The sequence below is a fragment of the Salvelinus namaycush genome, chromosome 34, assembly GCF_016432855.1.
Source record: "Salvelinus namaycush isolate Seneca chromosome 34, SaNama_1.0, whole genome shotgun sequence".
NCBI classification, from domain to species: Eukaryota; Metazoa; Chordata; class Actinopteri; order Salmoniformes; family Salmonidae; genus Salvelinus; species Salvelinus namaycush.
The window spans coordinates 14721511-14746309 of record NC_052340.1 but is presented as its reverse complement, the minus strand read 5'-3'; the positions used below and the strand labels follow the sequence as shown (position 1 = coordinate 14746309).

The 24799-nt window shown below is 43.5% G+C and overlaps 1 protein-coding gene across 1 annotated transcript in view; it reads right to left on the bottom strand.

The window, feature by feature from the left end:
• LOC120028863 (ubiquitin-associated and SH3 domain-containing protein B-like) overlaps positions 1–24449 on the bottom strand; it is a 39285-nt gene extending 14836 nt beyond the window's left edge. Inside the window, exons 1-2 of the mRNA XM_038974115.1 lie at positions 24292–24449; positions 319–372 (exon numbers count right to left, since the gene is read on the bottom strand). Coding sequence (XP_038830043.1) covers positions 319–372; positions 24292–24419 — 182 coding nt within the window. The 5' untranslated portion in view covers positions 24420–24449. The remainder of the gene's footprint in view (positions 1–318; positions 373–24291) is intronic.
• Positions 24450–24799: the final 350 nt, after the last annotated feature.

The window sequence follows — 24799 nt, the reverse complement described above, 5'->3', positions numbered from 1 at the left end:
CTCCATCCTACCAAAACAAGCAGACATTTCAGGCAGTCTTTTCAAACAGCTCGTACACTAAAAGGGCATTATCATAACTTCCACAATTTCACAGTATTATTTCAACCTCATAGTGTGGAAATATATATAAAACACTAGAACATCTAGTTTTTGACTGCAGTGAGCCTTGAAAGAAGTAGAGTCATTCACACCTGGCTAAATAGTAAGCGTACACACATACGCAGTACAGCAGAGGGCAGCATCACACTTACCATAACATTATCACTGTTCAACATGGGTCATCTCTGGGAGTGTATGCATGTGTGTGTTAGAACTCACCAGTCACATGCTGCCTGTACATTCCTGCCTCCTGTTGATACTAGTGCCTTCAATCTGCAAAGACAGAGAACAGTGATGGCTACAATGCTTCCCTTTGAAGGTTTTATTTCCAATGCTTGTATGCAGTTTCCTTGCTTGCATGCACTTATGGTATATTGTGACATTGTTACTAAACTATTATGTAAGAGATGTTGTATGGTAAAGGCATATATAGCCTACGTATGTGCATTGAATCTCACTTCTCTTTATAGCCATACTGAGAGGGACAAAGTCAGAGTTCACCATCTCTGTTCCCTATTTGTCTCAGATAAGTGACAAAGGCTACATCCCAAATGGCACCCTATTGCCTATTGGACCCCATCGAAAGTAGTGCACAATATAGGGAAAAGGGCGCCATTTGGAGGAGGCACAAATTCACACAGTGGTAAAAAGCAATACTGAGGTAGAGTTCACTAAATGCATTCTTCTAAATGTTGGTAGATATTGTTCAGCATGTCCAGTAACGCATCATCAACACCCCTGGAGGCGCGGGATGCCAATTGGTTTGGCCTGTTGTTTTTAGGTATTGGGAAAATCAGCGACTTCTTCCATGAGTCTGGAATTATCCCACTGTTCAGTGACAGCTAGAACAGCTTCTGGAACGGTAATGTGAGCTGGTCTGCGCATTTGCAAAAGCAAGGTCATTTTCGACGGTCATACAATGTCTCTTTGGTTTGTAGCCTGTGATGGTTTGTAGCCCTTCCCAGGCTTTCATACTGTCCTTGTCCTTGAAAAGGTTTTCTAATTTGTCTTTGTATGCTGCCTTGCACTCTTTCATTTTGCTTTTGAGTTGCCTCTGAATATTTTTCCTGTCCTTGTTACTGCCACCTGATTTAAACACTCACTTTTTCTGGTTGAGAAGCTCTTTTAATTCCTGAGTTACCCACGGTTTATTACTGGGGAAGATGTTGCCTTTCTTTTTGGGAATAACGAGATCCTCACAGAAACAGATGTACTCAGAGACGGTATCTGCTGCCTCTCCCAGGTCATCGGCGCTGTCCGTCAGGGCCGCCCAGTCAGTGGACTCAAAACAGTCCTGTATCTTTAGTCATGGGGAGTATGGTTTAGCAGGAGTGGCACAGCCTTTATTATTATATATTTATTTTATTTAACTAGGTAAGTTAGTTAAGAACAAATTCTTATTTACAATGACGGACTAAACAGCTCAGTCTGATATAGTGGACAGTTATGCTAAGCTAATCATACAGTTTTAATAAGACACTCCAGAGGAAAGGGTGGAGGAGATTACTCAATATTGTATGAGTGTGACTTAAACACAGAGGTGTGAAATAAACAACCCACCTCACATCATTTCCACTTAGCCATTTCAAATGTCAAAATCAATTCATCTATGAAAATAGACACACATCCTCAGTCACTCTCCAAAATGGCAGACTGCACAGTATGTGACGAAATGACTACCTCTACTACTGCGTTGTGAGACAGCTTCCTAAATCCGGCAACACCTGGAGGCCTGGTTAACAAGCAGTGGAGGGAGCATGCTGAATTATTCTTATTAGGCCCTCAGAATCTAATTAGAGACTACTCAAGGGAAGGGGGAAAAAAACGTGGAAATTGCTAATGCGATTTTCCACTCTGGGGACTATAATCTCCATGGCACCCGCAGTGGTGGAGAACAAGAGAGGACCTAGTACCGAGACCTGCCGGACACTAGTAGTGAGACCAGGTGGTGCAGAGACCCTCTCCAATGTAAATGTTTATGTACATTTCTGACTAACGGGAGGGATGCAGAGCGTCTCAGGGCTCTGATCTAGGTCTGGTTTGGACAGGGCATGACTACACTTAAAAGTGGTCTGGGACCAAATACAATATTGCTCCAGTTCAGCTCACTTCTGTACCCGCACACAGGTTGACGCAATAGTGTCAAAAGGGTATGGGAGAGCAAATACATAGGAACAACAAACTCAATGTGTGCATGTGTCTCTTCAATATTTCATCATACTCCACGCAACAGAGGTAGAGTGTCCCAGAGAAGTGTTGCCTTCCTCTCCTGCATCACACTCCCCAGCAGAAGCCCCTAGGGAACCCCCAAGTGCCAGGTCATCTGGAAGAACGACATCACAGCTGAAAAGGGAGATTGTTCAGATGTAATCTGCAAACAGAAACTTGAGTCAATAACCACAGCTCCATGCTTCCGCTGAGGATCCCACACAGTCCCTGATCGCTCGTTCCTCCTTCTCTTCATCCTCAATATCTGCCATTGTTATATTCATCTTGCCTATTCATCTTGCCTATCAACAGAATTCCCACTCAAGTGGGATAGTTCACTACTTGTACATCTTTAAAGTAACTGTCCAGGGGAAATCCCTGTTATTCTGTTAACTCTTACACCAATCATTTTGTTGACTCATCCTGTACTTGTATTTGTGGCCAAAGCATAAATAAATAAACAAATAAATATATAATTTTTAAACACCTCAAACTTGAATCTCAAACAGACAGCTTCAAATGTCATCCTCCTACCCCAATTCTTAACAACCCAGATTTTGGTCCAGGGTTGCTGGATGCTGGCTTTAACTTTTGGCTTAATAAGGGCATTTGCAGACTAAATGACTTATTTGCTGATAAGATTTTATTGTCATTTGAGCAGATGGTGGAGAAATATCAACTCCCAAAGCAGGACTTTTTCCGCTTCCTACAAGTAAGACATTATATTGTGAAGAGCACCACCTTAATTGGTAACCCTGATATGTCTGTCATTGAAAGAATGCTTTTTTCCCCACAAAGGAAAATGTCTGTAAGTCTGTTTTATGATGCTTTAAGGTCCTTTTCTGCTGTCGACACACAGAGGGTGAAACAAGTGTGGGAGAAAGAATTGTCTGTTACTATTGACGAAGAGATGTGGGAGGACATTTGGAGATATGCAAAAACAATATCTATATGTAATCGTACTAGAGCAATCCAATTGTCACGAATCCCGCTTCCTGAGTCTGTTTTTGCCTGTGTTCTGTCCTGGAGTGTTTTTTCCGGTGTCCTGGAACGCACCCTGTCTGGTTGCCGGGCGACGTAGCTGGTTGGGAGATCTCTGATTTACCGCACCTGTATCCAATCCGCTATCTGCACACCTGGTCCTGATCATCACCCCTCCACTTCATAAGCACTGACCTGACATCCATTCCCTGCCGGATCGTTAGCCATGAACATCATTCACCAGGAACACTCACCCCATTCCTGCCTGGTCGTCGGTGGCTTCTGTTACTCCCTTGGATCTGCCTATTCACTCCCATCAACTCACCTCCACTGCCCGCTCCGCCACCTGGATCTTTCTACCGCTACATTTCAACTTGTAAATAAATACTCACCTTCATCCTACTCTCCTTGTCCTAGTCTGCTTCTGGGTTCAATTGTAGAAGAAGCGTGACAGAACGATCCGGCCAAACATGAACCCAGCGGACCTGGACTCCGTTTGCCATGCCATTTCCAATCAGGAGAAGATATTGGGACAACACAGTACGGCGCTACAGGAGTTAGCGTTTTCGGTTCAGAACTTCTCTGCTAGTCTGACGAGTATCCAGGCTCGGCTCAGTTTGCCGGCGGATCATCCACCACCTGCTTCACCCCTCTCACCTGCCGCTCCTGGAGCTGTTTCCTTCCGTGAGCCCAATGTTCCGACGCCTGATAAATACGAAGGGGATTTGGGAGGATGCCGTTCATTTCTTATGCAGTGTGGTTTAGTTTTTGATCTGCAGCCCTACTCTTACGCCACAGATAAGGCTAGGATAGCTTTTGTTATTGAACTGCTGCGTGGTAGAGCTCTGGAATGGGCTTCAGCTGTTTGGGAACAACAGGACACCTGCATGGCGTCATACCAGGAGTTCACGGCAGAGATGAGAAAGCTTTTTGACCATCCAGTCCGAGGTAAGGACGCAGATAAGCGTTTGTTCTCTCTTCGCCAAGGAGCTCGTCGCGTGGCAGACTTTGTGATTGAGTTCCGGACATTGGCTGTGGAGAGTGGGTGGAATGAGGAATCACTACAAGCGGCTTTTTACCAGGGGTTGTCGGAGCAACTCAAGGAGGAGCTGATCTCCTATCCAGAGCCTAGTGACTTGGACAGTTTGGTCAAATTATCTATTCGGGTGGATAATAGAGTCCGAGAGAGAAGGAGGGCGAAGCAGTGGGGTCCGTCCAATCAATCAGCTACTCGGTTACCATTCGGGTCAGGAGGTGGACCGGAACGTGTGGATCATTATTCTCCACACGGGATTAGTGGAGGTGTCTTGCCGCCAGATCCTGAACCCATGCAAGTGGGGCGGTACCGGTTAACTAAGGATGAGCGCCAACGTAGACGTGAGACCAACAGCTGCCTCTACTGTGGTAGCTCGGGACATTACATCTCCGCTTGTCCTCAGCGTCCGTTAAACTGCCCGGCTCGCTAAGTGTGGGAGGACTTTTAGCGAGCCAGTTTCAACCTTCCAAGAACCCTGTCAGACCCCGTTTTCCTGCGACCCTCATGAATAAGAATCAGAGTTTAGCGATGAACGCTTTTATCGATTCAGGTGCCGATGGCAGCTTTATTGATGCCGACTTGGTGGAACAGCTGGGGCTTTCCAAGGAACAATTACCGGAAGCCATTGAAGCAACCACTCTGAACGGCAGTAGTTTGGCACGGATCACTACGAGGACTGAACCGGTTAAGATGTTGTTGTCGGGGAATCATTCAGAGGTTATTTCTTTTTTCATTTTGCCTTCGCCCCATGTTCCTTTGGTTCTTGGTTACCCCTGGCTGAGAGAACACAATCCCTCGTTTGATTGGGTGACGGGTAAGGTAACTAGTTGGAGCAGTGAGTGTCATGCTAACTGCCTTAGGACTGCCTGTTCTCATGCTGTTCTCAGTCAGGTCAGTGAGTCTGCTCCCCCTGATTTGTCCCTGGTTCCAGAAACCTATCACGATTTGGGTGAAGTGTTCAGTAAGCAGAAGGCTCTGTCACTTCCTCCCCACCGACCTGGGTCGAAGAACGGCAAGGCGGACGCCTTGTCCCAGATGTTCTCCAAGACGGAGGAGAGTGTGGTCAAGACTGAGACGATTCTTCCCCAGAACTTTGTCGTGGGAGCCGTTACATGGAGGATTGAGGAGGATGTGATGGCGGCCCTTCGGACGCAGCCCGGCCCCGGTAACGGTCCACCCGGTCGGTTGTTCGTGCCTGAGTCGGTCCGTCCTGCTGTCCTTCAGTGGTTCCACGCCAGCAAGATAGCTTGTCACCCTGGCGTTGCTCGGACTATGGCGCTACTGCGCAGACGATTTTGGTGGCCTGCCATGGGAAAAGATACCCGGAGGTTTGTTGCCGCTTGTCCTTTTTGTGCGCAGATTAAGAGTACCAATCGGCCCAGCTCTGGACTTCTTCACCCCCTACCTATTCCCCGGCGACCTTGGTCGCATCTGGCTCTGGAATTGGTCACGGGGTTGCCTCCTTCTCCTCGTCCTTCTCCTCGTCCTCCTCCTCGGATGATCGGAGGTGGTCCTGCCTACACGGTGCGCCGCATCATGGACTCCAGACGGCGGGGTCAAGGATTCCAGTATCTCGTGGATTGGGAAGGATATGGTCCTGAGGAGAGGAGTTGGATTCCTCGGCGTCAGGTCGTTGATGCTGACCTGCTTCGTGACTTCTACCGCCTCCACCCTGGCGCTCCGGGTAGTACGCCCGGTGGCGTTCGTCGGAGGGGGGGTACTATCACGAATCCCGCTTCCTGAGTCTGTTTTTGCCTGTGTTCTGTCCTGGAGTGTTTTTTCCGGTGTCCTGGAACGCACCCTGTCTGGTTGCCGGGCGACGTAGCTGGTTGGGAGATCTCTGATTTACCGCACCTGTATCCAATCCGCTATCTGCACACCTGGTCCTGATCATCACCCCTCCACTTCATAAGCACTGACCTGACATCCATTCCCTGCCGGATCGTTAGCCATGAACATCATTCACCAGGAACACTCACCCCATTCCTGCCTGGTCGTCGGTGGCTTCTGTTACTCCCTTGGATCTGCCTATTCACTCCCATCAACTCACCTCCACTGCCCGCTCCGCCACCTGGATCTTTCTACCGCTACATTTCAACTTGTAAATAAATACTCACCTTCATCCTACTCTCCTTGTCCTAGTCTGCTTCTGGGTTCAATTGTAGAAGAAGCGTGACACCAATTAAGAATAATACACAGATTGCATATATCCCCAAATCGCAGACATGCTTTTAGCCCCTCTTCCTCTTCTCCCCAGTGTCTTAAATGCAATACTGATTCAGGCACCCTAACACATTGTTTATGGTCATGTACCAAAATACAAAGATACTGGTCTGGTGTTCTGCAAGAAATTTAAAAGATCCTAGGGGTTGATCTAGAATCTAGATCTACTTCTGTGGGTAAGAGGAGGCTTTACAACATCCTTACCTTTGCAGCGAGGAAAAACATCATTTTACAGTGGATTAGTGATAAGGTTCCTTCTATTAAAGATTGACATAAGATACTATTTGAATGGGTGCTTCTGGAATATCTGACATGTACATTGCATTCTAAAACAGATCAGTTCTACAAAGTATGGGAACCCTATCTAAATTACCTAGAACCTGAGGTATCAGCTATTATGCTGCAAAGATTCTCTTAGAATGGTGGTGATCTATCTATTTCAGAATTACACTGTATGTTCCATGTGTGGAACCTAACTTCTTAGTTTAAACTGAGCTTTTTTGTTTAATTTCTATTTGTAAGTTTGTTTAAAATGTATGTATTGAGAGACGCAATGATGGGGATGGGGTGAGAGAAGCGCCGAGCGGGGAGAGGAAAATGGTGTATGTGTGTGTGTGTGTGTGTGTGTGTGTGTGTGTGTGTGTGTGTGTGTGTGTGTGTGTGTGTGTGTGTATGTATATGTATATATACAGTGGGGAGAACAAGTATTTGATACACTGCCGATTTTGCAGGTTTTCCTACTTACAAAGCATGTAGAGGTCTGTAATTTGTATCATAGGTACACTTCAACTGTAAGAGACGGAATCTAAAACAAAAATCCAGAAAATCACATTGTATGATTTTTAAGTAATTAATTTGCATTTTATTGCATGACATAAGTATTTGATCACCTACCAACCAGTAAGAATTCCGGCTCTCACAGACCTGTTAGTTTTTCTTTAAGAAGCCCTCCTGTTCTCCACTCATTACCTGTATTAACTGCACCTGTTTGAACTTGTTACCTGTATAAAAGACACCTGTCCACACACTCAATCAAACAGACTCCAACCTCTCCACAATGGCCAAGACCAGAGAGCTGTATAAGGACATCAGGGATAAAATTGTAGACCTGCACAAGGCTGGGATGGGCTACAGGATAATAGGCAAGCAGCTTGGTGAGAAGGCAACAACTGTTGGCGCAATTATTAGAAAATGGAAGAAGTTCAAGATGACGGTCAATCACCCTCAGTCTGGGGCTCCATGCAAGATCTCACCTCGTGGGGCATCAATGATCATGAGGAAGGTGAGGGATCAGCCCAGAACTACACGGCAGGACCTGATCAATGACCTGAAGAGAGCTGGGACCACAGTCTCAAAGAAAACCATTAGTAACACACTACGCCATCATGGATTAAAATCCTGCAGCGCACGCAAGGTCCCCCTGCTCAAGCCAGCGCATGTCCAGGCCCGTCTGAAGTTTGTCAATGACCATCTGGATGATCCAGAGGAGGAATGGGAGAAGGTCATGTGGTCTGATGAGACAAAAATAGAGCTTTTTGGTCTAAACTACATGCTTTGTAAGTAGGAAAACCTGCAAAATCGGCAGTGTATCAAATACTTGTTCTCCCCACTGTATATGCGCAGGTATGTGTAAGTGAGTGCTGTTTTTTTTGTTGCTTTGTCTCTGTTGTTGTATCTCTTTTAATATGGGTGAAAATTGTGAAATTCCAATAAAAATACTGTTACAAAAACAAAATGTCATCCTCCTGAGGCGGATGAGCTGGCCAATCAGTTTACTCACATGAATATTTTTAAGGACCATATACACCCACACCATTCCAACATGCTTTATTCAAAAATGTTCGAAGCAAAACTATTTCACTTATATTGTAATTAATTATAGGTCATATTTCATAGAAATCTGGAAACAATGGACAGTTACTTTAAAGGGGGCTATAGTTGCCAGATCAACTGGGCGCCCAAGCTAAAATTGAGTTAGACTGAGCTAAAACCTGGGCATTAGTTTAGGTAGCTAGTCTTCAGGTCTAAGGAGCAGTTACTCCTTAATAAACCTAAAGTGCGTGTGTTTCCACACCACCTCTGCTACATCTGTGTATATGACAAGCCCTGTCCCAGAGTGGAAGCTAAATGTGGCCTATGTACCAAGTGTGCATCAGAGAGGTGTAGCGATCTCATCACTCTAACTGAATATGTTAAGTGCATAACACAATCATACATACAAAAGCCACAGTTGTATGAGTTAAGCTACATTCAGCTCAGAATAGTTCAGACCGCAGTGGAAAAAACAGCCATCTGCTTTTGACTTGTGGCTTGCTCTCTGTTCATGAGATCCCCTGTGAACCGCACAGGCCTCAGTCCAACCTCCTGAAACAGGTAGCGAGAGCCTGTCAGGCTGTCTATGGGCTGTGCTGAAATGAAACCCCCAAGAGTATCGCAGTGCTTCCCCATCCACACTTCATATGCTTCTGACAGGAAAAGCCTCAGCAGTCAGCTGAGGACAACGTGGTCGGTCTTTCTCAGATCTGAACGAGGTGTAAAATAAGCCGTGGTCACTGGTATTTAAAGGTGAAGATCATACGCCTGGCAATCAACGGGAACGGCTGGAATGAAGAGAGAATCAACGTGACTGCTAGATCCCGGCCACATGTGAACACATCATAGGCGAAGTTGACAGAGACACTGAAAGCCAGCAGGGCTGTGCTGTGGTCATCCACCACAGTAGGATGAGAACTACATCAAGTATGAACATGGTATCAGAAACTGACTCTTAACTGACCCTAACTTCTGTTTTTTCTGCTCCCTGAATTAATTTGAATTCAATTCAACTTTATTTTCCCCTAGGGCTATTACAATAAATGAAGTTCCCAGAATAGACTTTTGATTGAGCAGTAAAGTAGTTTTACCAGGGCTGGGATCAATTTAGAAATGGATTTCAAATGAATATCATTATGACTGAATTTGAATTATATTTGAAGAGTTATTAGACTGTTGTGTGTCTGTAGCATGGAAGAGCTTCATCGTGAGGTATTCATTTACACTATTACCCCCACACACCCATGTCTTGCTCTCAGTTTCCCAACCTATCACATTTGTCCTACAACGACATGATATCAACCATCCCACAGGTCCATGTGCACTTGTAATCAACTACATTTTGCTCTGTGAGTTTGGGTTCAAGGGAACCGAGAGGCTTGGATCCAGTTTTTTCCAGAACGGATGAAGTACAGATGCTGTACAACATTCTGTTTTGCAAGCTAATAAAATTTTGGCCAATCTCTCTAGGAATAACAAAATAAATATATACATTTCAAAACACACGATGTTGTCTGCAACTGATCAAAGTATGGGGGAAATCAACGTAGAAGACCGTCCGTGAGAGCCTTCTCACCATACCCCAAGGTACCACTCTCTAGGAGTCTCTTCATATCATACAGTGCATTCGTAAAGTATTCAGACCCCTTCTCTTCTTCCCCATTTTGTTACATTACAGCCTTATTCTAAAATTGATACAATAATTTTGTTCCTCATCAATCTACACACAATACCCCCAATGACAAATGTTTGCAAATTTATAAAAAAAATTCTAATGTAAATACCTTATTTACATAAGTATTCAGACACTTTGCTGTGAGACTTGAAATTGAGCTCAGGTGCATCCTGTTTCCATTGATCATCCTTGAGATGTTTCTACAACTTTATTGGAGTCTAAATGTGGTAAATCCAATTGATTGGACATGATTTGGTAAGGCACCTAGTCTATATAAGGTCCCACATTTGACAGTGCATGTCATAGCAAAAACCAAGCCATGAGGTCGAAGGAATTGCCTGTAGAGCTCCGAGACAGGATTGTGTCGAGGCACAGATCTGTGGAAGAGTCTCAAAAATGTATGCAGCATTGAAGTTCCCCAAGAACACAGTGGCCTCCATCATTCTTAAATGGAAGAAGTTCGGAACCACCAAGACTCTTCCTAGAGCTGGCTGCCCGGCCAAACTGAGCATTCGGGGAGATTGGCCTTTGGGTTCTTGGTCACCTCCCTGACAATGGTCACTTTGACAGAGCTCCAGAGTTCCTCTGTGGAGATGGGAGACCCTTCCAGAAGGACAATCATCTCTGCAGCACTCCACCAATCACGCCTTTATGGTAGACCGACCAGACGGAAGCCACTTCTCAGTGAAAGGCACGACAGCCTGCTTGGAGTTTGCCAAAAGGCACCTAAAGGATTATCAGACCATGAGAAACAAGGTTCTCTGTTCTGATGAAACCAAGATTGAACTCTTTGGCCTGAATGCGAAGCGTCACGTCTGGACGAAACCTGGCACCATCCTTATGGTGAAGCATGGTGGTGGCAGCATCATGCTGTGGGGATGTTTTTCAGCGGCAGGGACATAGAGACTAGTCAGGATCAAGGGAAAGATGAACAGAGTAAAGTACAGCAAGATCCTGCTCCAGAGTGCTCAGGACCTCAGACTTGGGCAAAGGTTCACCTTCCAACAGGACAACAACCCTAAGCACACAGCCAAGACAACGCAGGAGTGGCATCAGGACAAGTCTCTGAATGTCCTTGAGTGTCCCAGCCAGAGCCCAGACTTGAACCTGATCGAACATCTCTGGAGAGACCTGAAAATAGCTGTGCAGCAATGCTCCCCATCCAACTTGACAGAGCTTGAGAGGATCTGCAGAGAAGAATGGGAGAAACTCCCCAAATACAGGAGTGACAAACGTGTAGCGTCATACCAAAGTAGACTCGAGGCTGTAATCGCGGCCAAAAGTGCTTCAACAAAGTACTGAGTAAATTGTCTGAAAACGTATGTAAATTAGATATTTCATGAATTTTTTTACAAAAAATTAGCAAAACCTGTATTTGCCTTGTCATTATGGGGTATTGTGTGTAGATTGATGAGTAAAAAAACAACAATTTAATACATTTTTGAATAAGGCTGTAATGTAACGTTTCGAATGCACTGTATATAACAATCTCTCGTGACAGCCTTAACATCTAGTGGCTTGGTTGTGGGTGCCGAGAGTAGTGCAATAATAACTGTTCAAATAGCGTTGAAATACATCCTCTACTACAGTGTATTGAGCGACATGGGAAGTCAGCTTCTCTCAGTCCATGCTTCATGATCTGTTCTAGTGTATTTCTATACCCATGGAAACCCACACATAGTACTAGTGCTGGGATTTGCCACGGACCTCCCGATACGATATGTATAGTGATTCTCACGTATCTATGTGTATTACAATGAAATACTGTGATTTTATTGCGATTTGATGTTCCAAACATATTGCTCATCATGTGTCTCCTGCAGAGGGACAAGAGAGCCATAAGAAAACAAGTTTTGATCAGTCATGGAAATAAAAGTGCTGAAAAAAATTGGCTCCTTTTTTAAAAAGAAGATGGGAAACAAGCTATGAAGGAAACATACTGGAGTTTGGTGCAGGTACAGCACACCAGCGGCAAAATAATATTGTCAAAACGATACAATACGATATATCATCAACAATAATATCTCGATATATAACTGTATCGATTGTTCCCCCTACAGTACCCTGCAATACAATAAACAGTGCATGTGCTTTGGAAAACAGTTTGTCATTATTAATAGTGAAATGCTTACAGCCTAGATAGATAATCTACCATTCCATAATCAATTGATATACCACTGACAATGCAGCATAATATACAACCCATATAATACTTTTCAGTCGATTGTTTCGCCTTGTGTTACATGGATTGCATGTTATTAAGATCACACTCAGTGGTTGTAAATGATTGTATCACACAAACTATACATTCTTGAAGGTGAGAAAACCACTCGCTTTGTTTAACGCCCACTACGTTATGAAGGTGAGATTTACCAACCAGAGAGATCCTGTGAGCTTCTCCAGACAGGAAGAGGAACAGACAAGGCACTAAGCAGGACGCCCCCACAATCAGCTCACTCATGTACGTATGTATTGTATAGTACACCGAGTGTATATGTGTGTGTCTGTGTGTGCGCGCGCGCCGTGCGTGTTTTTGAGGTGTACAAAAAAACGAATACGTCCTTATGCAGCACTGCAGAGAACATTACATTACTCCTTCTGACAAACACAATGTATGACTGCCCACATAATGAGGCAGAAAAACAAGTATACATGGAGACAATGACTAATATTGTCCAAAGGTTCTGAAAAAGAATGAACTATGAAGCTGAGGAAACCAGGGGTTTAGTCAGCCCTTAAGCTGAACCTTAGTCACTTTATTTCCACGTGTTGAAAGACTGAATCATAAGGAACAATTGATACCTACAAGGTGTTGTGAAGACCACAAGATGAACAAGGAGACAATGAAATGTCAAGGTGATCAGGCCAGGCTCAGACAGCAATAGCAATATAGGGCATTAAGGCTGGGTTTCAACTCAGGGCGCGTTTTAGTCGGGCAGCACAATAGACAGCCGACAATACGCCTTTTAAAAGGTAAGTAATGTTTGAGCCGATATTTCCAGTGTTTATCATGAATGCGATCTCCTCAAACGTCGAGGAAATTACTTTTAAAAGGTGGATTGTCAGCTGTCTAGTGTGCTGCTCTATAACGCGCCTTGTATTGAATCATGGCCTAAGTCAACGAAAGGAGGAGGGGAAGGATGTATTTCTTAAATATTCAAACAGGGCCCTTGTTTCATTCCAAAGTTACCATGTGCACTAAAGCCTTCCAATGTAATATTTACAGCTCAGAATGCTACTGCGTTTATGATTATTCCCCCTGGCTTCTTCTCCTCCCAGTCTACTCTTGGCCAACCAGAGCAGCAGACAGACAGTGTGATGTCACATGACACATGACTCACCAGGAAGGAAGGAAAAAGCCACAAATGCAGACACTGCATGGAATGGCCAAGCCTTAAACGAAGTGCCTGAGATATTTCTGATCTATCTCTCTCTGGCACTTATCTGTTTTCAAAAGGGTGACACGCTGATCATTACTGCACTATAAAATAGAAAACTGTATTGCTGGAAATGGGGGAACTAAAGAGAATGGAGGTTGAGTTAATATTTATTATAGCCTGTCAGTATCAGACGAGTGAAATCTATTATAAAAATGTGTGAAAAAGTGCTTTCACTTTATAACTCTGGCTATCTCAGTGGGGGATGATCGGAGCAATGGGAAGGCTCAAAAGAAAGTTGTCTGTATGCTAGAAAATGTGGCCGATTTTGGATATTCAATGGCCCCACCTCATTGTCTGACAACAGTTGTGCTCCATCATCCCCATCCACTCATTCACACACACACCACCCATCAACGATTCACAGGAAATGTCTCCCCAGGACATCCCACACCATTTCAACACCAAACGCCACCACCCAGACAGACGCACTCTCACCCCTCCCACCTCAGCTCTGTGGGGAAATCCCATGGCTCTGGCCCCTGCATCCGGACAGTTCCTGTTTACAAACATACCAGAGACCTTGTCACACTGAGGCTAAGCCACTGACCACGAGCTAGCTAGCTCTCTCTCTCTCTCTCTCTCTCTCTCTCTCAACTGCTTTGTTCTATTCACAGAAGGTTGTATTTGTTCTGGGAGACTTTGTTTCCCCCTGCATTGTGCTGTGATGGGGGGAGAATTCCGTCCTCCTAACATTAATAGAACCAATCATCTTTTTCATGTTTTCCTGTACATTGTTACAGCCTCTATGTGTCTGCCTGCCTCTACTCTCAGACAGCCAAACAGAAACACAAGGAAGTAGTATAATAACTTGAGAGAGGTCTTTGTTGATCTACTCACAGGAGCTGTGAAGAAGATGTGTTTTGAATTGAAAGTCAGAGGTTCTCAATTTAATGAATTGAAATAAATTGAACCAATTTAAAAGGCATTGTAACTTACTTACATGCACGCAGGCAGGCACGCACACACACACACACACACACACACACATTATTATTAATAACCTCGTGTCAATGTAGAATATTGTAATCCCTCACTCACATGCAGACTCTCGCTGGATTCAGAGCTCCCTGAGCAAAATCAGTGAGGCTTTTACTGACGACTAATTCTCTGCTGTGTTTTCCTCTCATTATGCATTTCATTGATGTCTAGAGGAAGACTCGAGGGGTAAATGAAGGACTTACTGTTCAGACAAAATTCCCCCACTGTGCTCTACCACACTGACTGCAATTATCTACCATGCTACAATTATGCTCTAATTATTTGTGAGGGAGGCCTTTACTTGTCCACAGTTTGTTTTCACAAAGCTGTCATCCATAAACTGCCAAACGATTCACAAAAGTGTTTCTCTTGCCTCATTATATCTACTAATGCAGTCAGGGCCAATTTGTGTCTCCACAAAACAAATCACAGGGGTACACACAACGGTGGTCAAACAATTTGACCCAGACAAAGATTGTGCTTAACTATGTAATATTCCAAATATATAACATTGAGAAGTGGCTACTGTTGAACTTCTTCACATGAATATTGGAACACAACAATTCTGCCTTTCTTCTCAATTTGACATAAATGTGTAAAAACAATATTGTACTGAAATATTCAGAACCATGAAACGTGTGCATTTTTGCACCTTGAACTGTTTTTGCTTTTTAAATTATTAGTCAAGTGTAAAGGAAAACACATTTATTATGCAGGTATGATGAGCAATATTAATTGAATACTGTATGCCTGGGAACATAGAATCAAACAGTCAGTGAACTGTTTTTTACAAACTAGAGCACTAAACACAGCTTTCCTTCCCCCACAAACAATATAGTCCACCTGAGTACCTAGGCCTACAGTAGAATACCACTCTAATACACATTGAATTCAATAAAATGCTGTTGCATGTCTCTATTGTCTGTTATGGTGTAAAATAGATACTCTTGCATATTTTCATAGTAAGGGAACTGCTGTATACAAATAGGAACGCATCTGTACATATGGCATGTGTTATACATTCAAATGCTAGCCTATTTGATCAAAATCAGATGAAGAGACTGCTGGTTAAGGAAGGAACCATCCTGTTCAGAAATTAACCATCTAGTTCAGAAAGACAGTGTGCACAGCCACAGCCCGTAAAAGATTCCCCACAACTGTAAGTACCTTGTGCTTGCCAAACCAAGCCTCAAACACACTTGCCTTGTCATTACAGCTCTACTACAGAGCCAAGAAACCACCTCTGGTTCAGTGCCTATTCTACGGTCACAGAACACAAGGGTATCTTTGTAACTAAGCCTAATGGCATTATTTAGGCTATAAAACACATTGCTGTTTCTCCAGTGAGTTGTTTTGACTCTGGGTTGGTACACACCTTTTTTTCACATTGCTAGTGGGGCGGTAGGTGAAAGCTGGATACAGTATGCTCAACATGAAATATGTATAACAATATTACCAGCATACATAGAGTAGCCATGTACTGTGTACATAACAATGATAAAGTAGGCTGCCTCACATATGGGCATCAGAATATCATTGCATAGGCACACAGTATGAGGGCAAATGCATTTTGATGTAATCATTTCATCATTCACGCACGCGCCGTCATCATATAAAATTTGGCTTGTAAGTAAAAGTGCATCAATTGTGATTTCATTTCTGATCATTTGGACCCAATCTACAGAGAACTGGCAAGGAGTTGGAGCTCCCTCACATAGTGACTCCAGTCAGTGGATGGATACCGCAGTATGCTGGAAGCATGAGGCTGGAAGCATGAGGCTGGAAGCATGAGGCTGGAAGGACACTAGCTCTTGGATTGGCTGTCGCAGTTCTGGCAAAGGTAGCACAGACACATATGGCCCGGCCACAACTTAACACACACACACAGACGCCCGCACACAGACGCCCGCACACACACACACACACACACACACACACACACACACACACACACACACACACACACACACACACAAACACACACACACACACACACACACACACACACACACACACACACACACACACACACACACAGAGCAAGTACACACACACACAGTCAAATACATAAAGGGGGAAAAAGGATGGCTAGCAAAAATGCAATTACCAACAGACCAAATTGCATCCACACATTTCCAAGCAGGATTAGCTCTGCTACTGCTCATGCCTGTGTGAGGGGAAGGGACAAAAAGGCTGGACTGTAATGTGCTTGGTCTCCCATGTGTCTGTTGCAAAGCTCCAAGTGGTCCGTCGCTGATGGCATCACTGAACAGATGCAACACTGTCAGTCTCACTCTGAACGAGCCCCGTATGCCTTAATGCAAACAACAGCTGCCTCGCAGGCCACGGGGACTGAGAGAGGGGCAGAGACGGTACTAGTAGCAGAGGGGACAGAAGGAGCACAGCTGTCAGTCCCAAAATATGCCAAGGCGGGCACCTGCGGGTATGTCAGCAACTGTGGCCAGGCCTCGTCAAAGTCGTCAGCCTGGAGAGACAATAGGTAGTATTGAGGAGAGCAGACTGGCACACTTCTGCCTTTGTGCAGGTCACCCACGGAGTTTTGAAGAAGAGTCTTCTTAACTGACCCTACTGCGTGATATTGGAGACAACAATGACGACATGATTTGGTATCTGAGCGTCTGGACAGAGCAAAGATACACTATGGAGGTTTAGTTGTTTGCTAATTGTTTACGTTCAATTTTGGCTTCAATCTTGGCTGAGGTTCATGATATAATATGAATCAATTTCTTATCTCATGAAACCACACAAATTCTTAGTTTTAATCAAATAATATATTTTTGCTCATGGGTGTGGGGAGGTGTGCCACTTGCTGGCCAATTGAGGTCATTTCAGGACAATATTTCTGTCGAAATGTTCTGTATAGCCTCTTTAACTGGTCCTGTTGCGTGATGTTGGAGAACAATGATTACATTATCTGGTGCCCTGAGTTTCCAGACAGCATTTTAAAGGCATTAGGGACATGAGGGTTATCTTCAGTGATATAACTCTCTTAGGAAGGAAACACATGACATGTACACACCCTAGCATGATCCTCCTGATATAGAGCGACAGTGATGTGGCGTTAATGCAGCGTTAGTGCAAAGTTGGCCTGTAAACTTAACACCTGCTCTTAGAATTTGAATATGTATGATAAAATGCCTCAAGGCTCCAGTGGTAAACATGTGAACCCGACTGACACGTTAAACAAAGCAATCCAAGGAACTCTCATTTACAAAACTATTTCAAAGACAGAGAAAATGACCTGAACAAAAAAATAACAAAAAACATTTCCATCATCTTTTCTCATCATGGATAATACAAGTGTTCTTCTATATCCAATGTTGCTGCCTAAGAAGGGGGAGGCAGCTACAGCAATCCCCTTGAAAGTAGACAGGTTCCACTGTGTCGGCCCCTGTGTTGTCCACACATGTTCCAGCGCTTCAGACTTTCCAGCCACAGTTAACAGATATGGCTTACTGCTGCCTCAGCCTCACAAAGTCCCACTCATCATCACAGGGGAAGGCAAGGCAGGAACAGCACATAGGGACCAGCATATTTACACAATTTTCCACAAACCTCCCCAGCAAATACTCAGAACATTACAGAGGTGTGGAGATTTTTTTTTTTAAGTATAAACTAAACTGCTCAGAAACAGGGGGAAATGTGCTAAGACAGCATTCGTAGCATTCGTAGCATACTGTGTTACTTGAACTGCGACTACGCTGCAATGTTCTGAGATCTCAAAAACAGTGTTTGCCTGCGCTAAACCAAATCGTATGTGCCAGAAATATCCCTGGAAGCTGCAGTGCATTGCAATTTTGGATTATGCGGTGAGCGTAGCTAATTGCTGAAAGCCGCATTTACTACTACACAGGAAATATGTGGTGAACATCTCTGGAAAAGAGTCATGTGCAGAATAATAAGATATTATACACCTACTCTTTTCCAGCTTTTCCTGGGAGTAAATATAATCATCAAAACATGATAAGACATACAGTACATAGTTATACAGAATATATATATTGAGTAAATGTTTTGTTATAAAGACTGTATAGGCTATGTCTTACTAAATATATTTTTGGTCATCATCAGCTTAAACCAAGTAGAAGAATAATGTGCCATTCCAGACTAGCTGTCCCCATTGGTGTCGGCTAATGGGGATCCTAACTAATCAAATCAAAAATCAAAACTATACCAGGGCTCAACTCTGTCCCGTGTTCCAATTAATTAACACTGTTTTAGTCAGTCGTAGCAGATACTGAGGGAGAAACGACAAACCACAAGGGCAGCATTTGACAAAAGCATCTCTGAGGCTGTATTGCTTTGAACCCTTGATGTAAATGCAAACCAAAAGAGTCATTTGTTTGTAGACTGGGATAATGATGTCAGTCAGTGGCAGTATCTGGTCATTGTTTCATACCCTCTGGTCATTGTTTCATACCCTCTGGTCATTGTTTCATACCCTCTATTCTTGTGTTGTATGTTTAGTGCATCATTTACTATCAACCAAATCAAAAGGAACTAAAACCAAACAGACATTGAAGTGAAATGAGAGAGGGCTTTTCCCCCTAAGGGCAGAGTTGTACATTAGACACAACAACTACTAATCATTGGCTCTTGGGGGTGCCCTAAAAAAATGTATATTCATTAGGGGTTCAAGCAGCGAAGCTGTGTGAAACCCTATTGTATTTGTAGGCGTGTATTATTCTGGTTCTCTGTGGATTTAGTCAAAGATGCGAATTCCAGTGAAATGGTAAGGCCTAGGAGGGTGCAACTTGGCATAATGGTAAAGGCCCATGGGCCACACGCTGTCATGCAATGCCATGCCAATTGGCGAGATGGTGGCGCTATAACAAGCAATTGAAAGGTCGGTACATATGTCCCTCTATAGCGCCTTATGGTCAGATGCCGAGCAGTTGCCATACCAGGCGGTGATGCAACCGGTCAAGATGCTCTCGATGGTGCAGTTGGATAACTTTTTGATGATCTGGGGACCCATGCCAAATCTTTTCAGTCTCCTGAGGGGTTAAAGGTGTTGTCATGCCCTCTTCACAACAGTCTTGGTGTGTTTGGACCATGATAGTTTGTTGGTGATGTGGACACCAAGGAACTTGAAACTCTCGACCCGCTCCACTTCAGTCCCGTTGATGTTAATGGTGGCCTGTTCAGCCCTCCTTTTCCTATAGTTCACGATCAACTCCTTTGTCTTGCTCACATTGAGAGTGAGGTTGTTGTCCTGGCACCACACTGCCAGGTCTCTGTCCTCCTCCCTATAGGCTGTCTCAACGTTGGCAGTGATCAGGCCTACCACTGTTGTGTCGTCAGCAAACTGAATGATGGTGTTGGAGCAGCTCATCCAAGGGAAATGTGGCCAATTTGTCTTGATGGTGTAGCTATGGGGCCAAAGTGTGAATGGCTGCTTGCAGCTATATTTATCTTTGTTTTGGGAGTGCACAGCACGCACCCCTGGTTACAACTGGAATCAAAACCCTGCTGAAGGGTTGTATGTTTGGCAAAATGACTATGTGCCGAAAGCAAGTCTGAAAAACAGCACCTCGTGACTGTGGGTTTCAACATCCCAGATGTTATTCGGTACATTGCTTTTGCTCTTTCACTCCTCAGTGATCTCTCACACACTGTAGCTACTGTGGTTCATCCCATCAGAGAGGTTCTAGTAAATGTCTGTTGATGCTGACCCAGCTTTGTTCCCCTTCTGCATTGTCCCCCTCCCCCTCCCTGAATCAAAAACGCTAGTCAGTGACATTGGTGGCAGGCAGATATGACAAATCTCCTAGGGCATGTCCCTTTAAGTCGGTCAGGAAATGTAGGGGGTCAATCCTTGAGAGAGGGAGGAAGAGGCTATTCATAACTTGCTCTGTCAGGGCCAAGCAGTCATGGGCTGTCCGATGTAAAAGAGCTTGTGGCGTCTCTCACAGCTTCTAGGCATTCTCTCTCCCTCTTTCTTTCTTTCTTTCTCTCTCTGCTGACAAAGGGAGCCTCGAGGCATTCCTTCTGACGTGTGTGAGTGTGTGTGTGTGTGTGTGCACGCGTACCGTCTGTGTCCATTCAGCATGTAAGTCACAACAGACTCCCTATGACATCTGACCTCAATGTCTAGGAGATAATACAGACTTGAGACCGGGACTTAAAAGTGGGCGATATAAAACAATACTATTGTGAATAACTATGATCATAACCACTGGGAAGCACATGTATTATTTTACTGAAAAAGGATGTGGGTTGTGATCCTGATCACATAGAAATTATGCAATTGATGTAGGTTTAAAAGTTAACAATGCATTTACTCTCTATAATGGTGACATTAGGACAACTGCTTCCTTACATGGTGGGTCTGTCTGTGAGTCTCTCCTAGTCAGGACCCAGCTGACATAACAGTTGTACATTGTGCTGCAGTAATTTGGTCACATCAAGAACAGTCAGTCCATTCAGATCAGATTGAGCATGATCCATGACACACACACTCTCTCTCTCTCTCTCTCTCTCTCTGTCTCTCTCTCTCAGACATAAATGTTTTCTGTAGATTTGTATATCTGTGTAAGTGAAGTGTATCTCATCTCATCAATGCCATCAGTATTTATAAGAATTACAGCTTATCTACAGTCTCCACCAACTACCATCAATGCCTATTAAGCACCGAACTCCAACTTCCAAGCCTGGTTTCATAGACTAGACATAACATAGTAACCAAAAAAATGATATATGTTGGTATGGTTAATCTGGAGAAGAAAGAAACACACACCTGTTTGGGCGAGGTGCTGGCTAGCGGAGTAGAACCCTTGAAAAAGAAAAGGAGAGCCGCACACTCTAGGAGCTCAGCTGCAATAATTTAATAACCTAACAACCAACGTTTCAACAGACAAGCTGTCTTCATCAGGGTATAATGATGTTTGGTATGGTTACATAGACAGGAGGTTACTTACAACCTGGACTCATTGATAGATGTAATATAGTAAACAAAAATCCAGGACACTCAAATTAGTATGACATGTTACGTTTGGTATTGTATGTATTCATTTGTGGATCCATTTAATATGTCACGAATTACAATTGGTATGATATGTTACAAATTCCAAGTTGTACAATATATTCTGAATTTGCAGTACGTATGATACGTTATGAATTCCGAACTGTTGTGGCTAATGTTAGCTAGGTGGCTAACGTTAGCTAAACTAGGGGTTGGGCGTTAAGTTTAATAGACAAGTTCAAGGGTTAAGGTTAGGGGAAGGGTTAGTTAGAAAGTTGTAAGTAGTTGCAAAGTTACTAATTAGCTAAAATGCTATAGTTGTCCGCAATGAGATTCGAACACGCAATCTTTGGATTCCTTGTTTTAATGGTGTTGGTTGTTTGTCTTGATTTTCTAGTGTTGGATTTTGTTTTTTAATCAACCGTTAGTGGTCACATGAAATGACTCATGGGCTGCTTGTAAAACCCATACATCGCTGTGAAGCGCAGAGCCAGAGCTCTGACATCATGTATAGCAGCCACTAAGTTCTAATTTAGGTGCTTATTAGTGCCCAAATCCACCATTTTCAACACGTATACAGGTACGTGTGGAAAGGGCTACCATATCATACTAATTTGAGTGGCCCGGATTGTTACGTCTAGTCTATGAGACCAGGCTGTTACTTAAAACTCCCTAGTCCTTTCCGATAACGAGCATAAACATAACATGATGCAGCCACCACCATGCTTGAAAATATGAAGAGTGGTACTCAGTGTTGTGTTGGATTTGTCCCAAACATAATGCTTTGTATTCAGGACATACATTTGATTTCTTTGCCACATTTTCAGCAGTTTTACTTTAGTGCCTTATTGCAAACAAGATGCATGTTTTGGAATATTGTCATTCTGTACAGGCTTCCTTATTTTTACTCTGTCATTTAGGTTAGTATTGTGGAGTAACTACAATGTTGTTGATCCATCCTCAGTTTTCTATCACAGCCATTAAACTCTGTAACTGTTTTAAAGTCACCATTGGCCTCATGGTGAAATTCCTGAGCGGTTTCCAACTGAGTTAGGAAGGACGACCTGTATCTTCGTAGTGACTGGGTATATTGATACACCATCCAAAGTGTAATTAATAACTTCACCATGCTCAAAAGGGATATTTAATGTCTTTTTTTTTTTTTACCCATCTACCAATAGGTGCCCTTCGTTGTGAGGCACTGAAAAACATCCCTGATCTTTGTGGTTAAATCTGTGTTTGAAATTCACTGCTCAACTGAGGGACCTGACAGATAATTGTATGTGTGGGGTACAGAAATGAGGTAGTCATTCGAAAAGCATGTTAAAGACTATTATTACATAGAGAGTAAGTCCATTTTTACTCCTGAACTTTAGGCCTTCCATTTATTTTTTACGTTTATTTAACTTGGCAAGTCAGTTAAGAGCAAATTATTATTTACAATGACGGCCTACCGGGGAACAGTTCAGGGGCAGAACAACAGATTTCTACCTTGTCAGCTCAGGGATTCAATCCAGGAAACTTTCAGTTACTGGCCCAACGCTCCAACCACTAGGCTACCTGCCGCATAACAAAGGGGTTGAACACTTATTGACTCAAGACATTTCAGCTTTACATTTTTTATTAATTTGTAAAAATGTCTAAAAGCATAAATCCACTGACATTATGGGGTAATGTGTGTAGGCCGGTGACACAAAATCTAAATTTAATCAATTTTAAATGAATGCTGTCAAACAACTAAATGTGGGAAAAGTCAAGGGGTGTGAATAGTTTCTGAAGGCATTCTACTTATTGCAAATTCAGAACATATTGTACGAATTGCAGTTCATAACATAGACTATATGACCAAACATATGTGAATACCTGCTCATTGAACATCTCTTTCCAAAGTCATGTGCATTAATATGGAGTTGGTTCCCCTTTGCTGCTATAACAGCTTCCAGTTCAATGGCGACGAGATTTACACCATTCCAGCCGACACTTGGCAATGCGCATGGTGATCTTAGGCTTGTGTGTGGCTGCTCAGCCATGGAAACCCATTTTATGAAGCTCCAGACAAACAGTTATTGTGCTGGCGTTGCTTCCAGAGGCAGTTTGGAACTCAGTAGTGAGTGATGCAACCGAGGTCAGACGATTTTTACGAGCTATGCGCTTCAGGACTCAGCAGTCCTGTTCTGTGAGCTTGTGTGGCCTACCACTTCTCGGCTGTTGCTCCTAGACGTTTCCACTTCACAATAACAGCACATACATTTGACCGGGACAGCTCTAGCAGGGCAGAAATTTGAGAACTGACTTGTTGGAAAGGTGGCATCCTACGACGGTGCCACATCAGTAAGGCCATTCTACTGCCAATGTTTGTCTATGGAGATTGCATGGCTGTGTGCTCAGCAACGGGGTGGCTGAAATAGCCGAATCAACTAATTTGAAAGGGTGTCTGCATATTTTTGTATATATAGTTTATTATACGAAGTGTAATTCGTAACATATCATACAAAATGGATCAACAAATTAATACCATACCAAACGCAACATATCATACTAATTTGAGTGTCCAGGATTTTCGTTTACTATGTTATGTCTACCCATTATTGAGTCCATATTGTGTGAGAGTTTCTGGTCATGAGGAAAAGTAGGACGCTGCCAGCCAATTGCACATGGTGAGAAAGAATATGGGGATCAATAAGTTGCCTTATAGGTAAAATACGACAGCGCGTCAGAAAACATTGTATTTTTAACCAAATACAAATTGTCATTTTAAGAAATGCCAAACTGTACCCAAAGCGCTGGTGTCCACCTCTACGAGTGACTCCGATAAAGTGTCAGTAGAGAGTGTTATACACAGTAGCCTACTTACGCCCTGGTTTTGGGGAAACCCATCGATAAGAGGACGTCCAAATTCGATCCATATTTCACAGTGCCAGGTACTTTCGGCCGAAGTCTTCGCGGGATGATTTTGCTGTAGAGATCCTCTTTTGCAGCCATGATTCAGGATTACATTGGTGTTCAGATCCAGTCTACGGTACTGTAGCGAGCGGTGGATAAAGATAACTAATAGACTACAACCGATTATTATTGTGAGCAGTGTGGTCGCGGGCGCTCCCTCCTCCCCGCCCCCAAAAACGCAAATTATGTCTGCTGCTGCGTTTTGTGTATAAAAAGCAGAGTTACGTGCAGAGTGCACAGGATCTATTCTGAATTTTCGCATGTACTCTGGTTGCGTCCCAAGGAGTGTCCTAATTACAGTAGCCTAATAATAATTGGCAGAATGGCATAATAATAGCCCATTCAGTATAGCTTTGATGTTTACAATGTGTCCTCAAAACGTTAGGTTACGTTTGATTCCAAAAATAAAGGGATTTTTA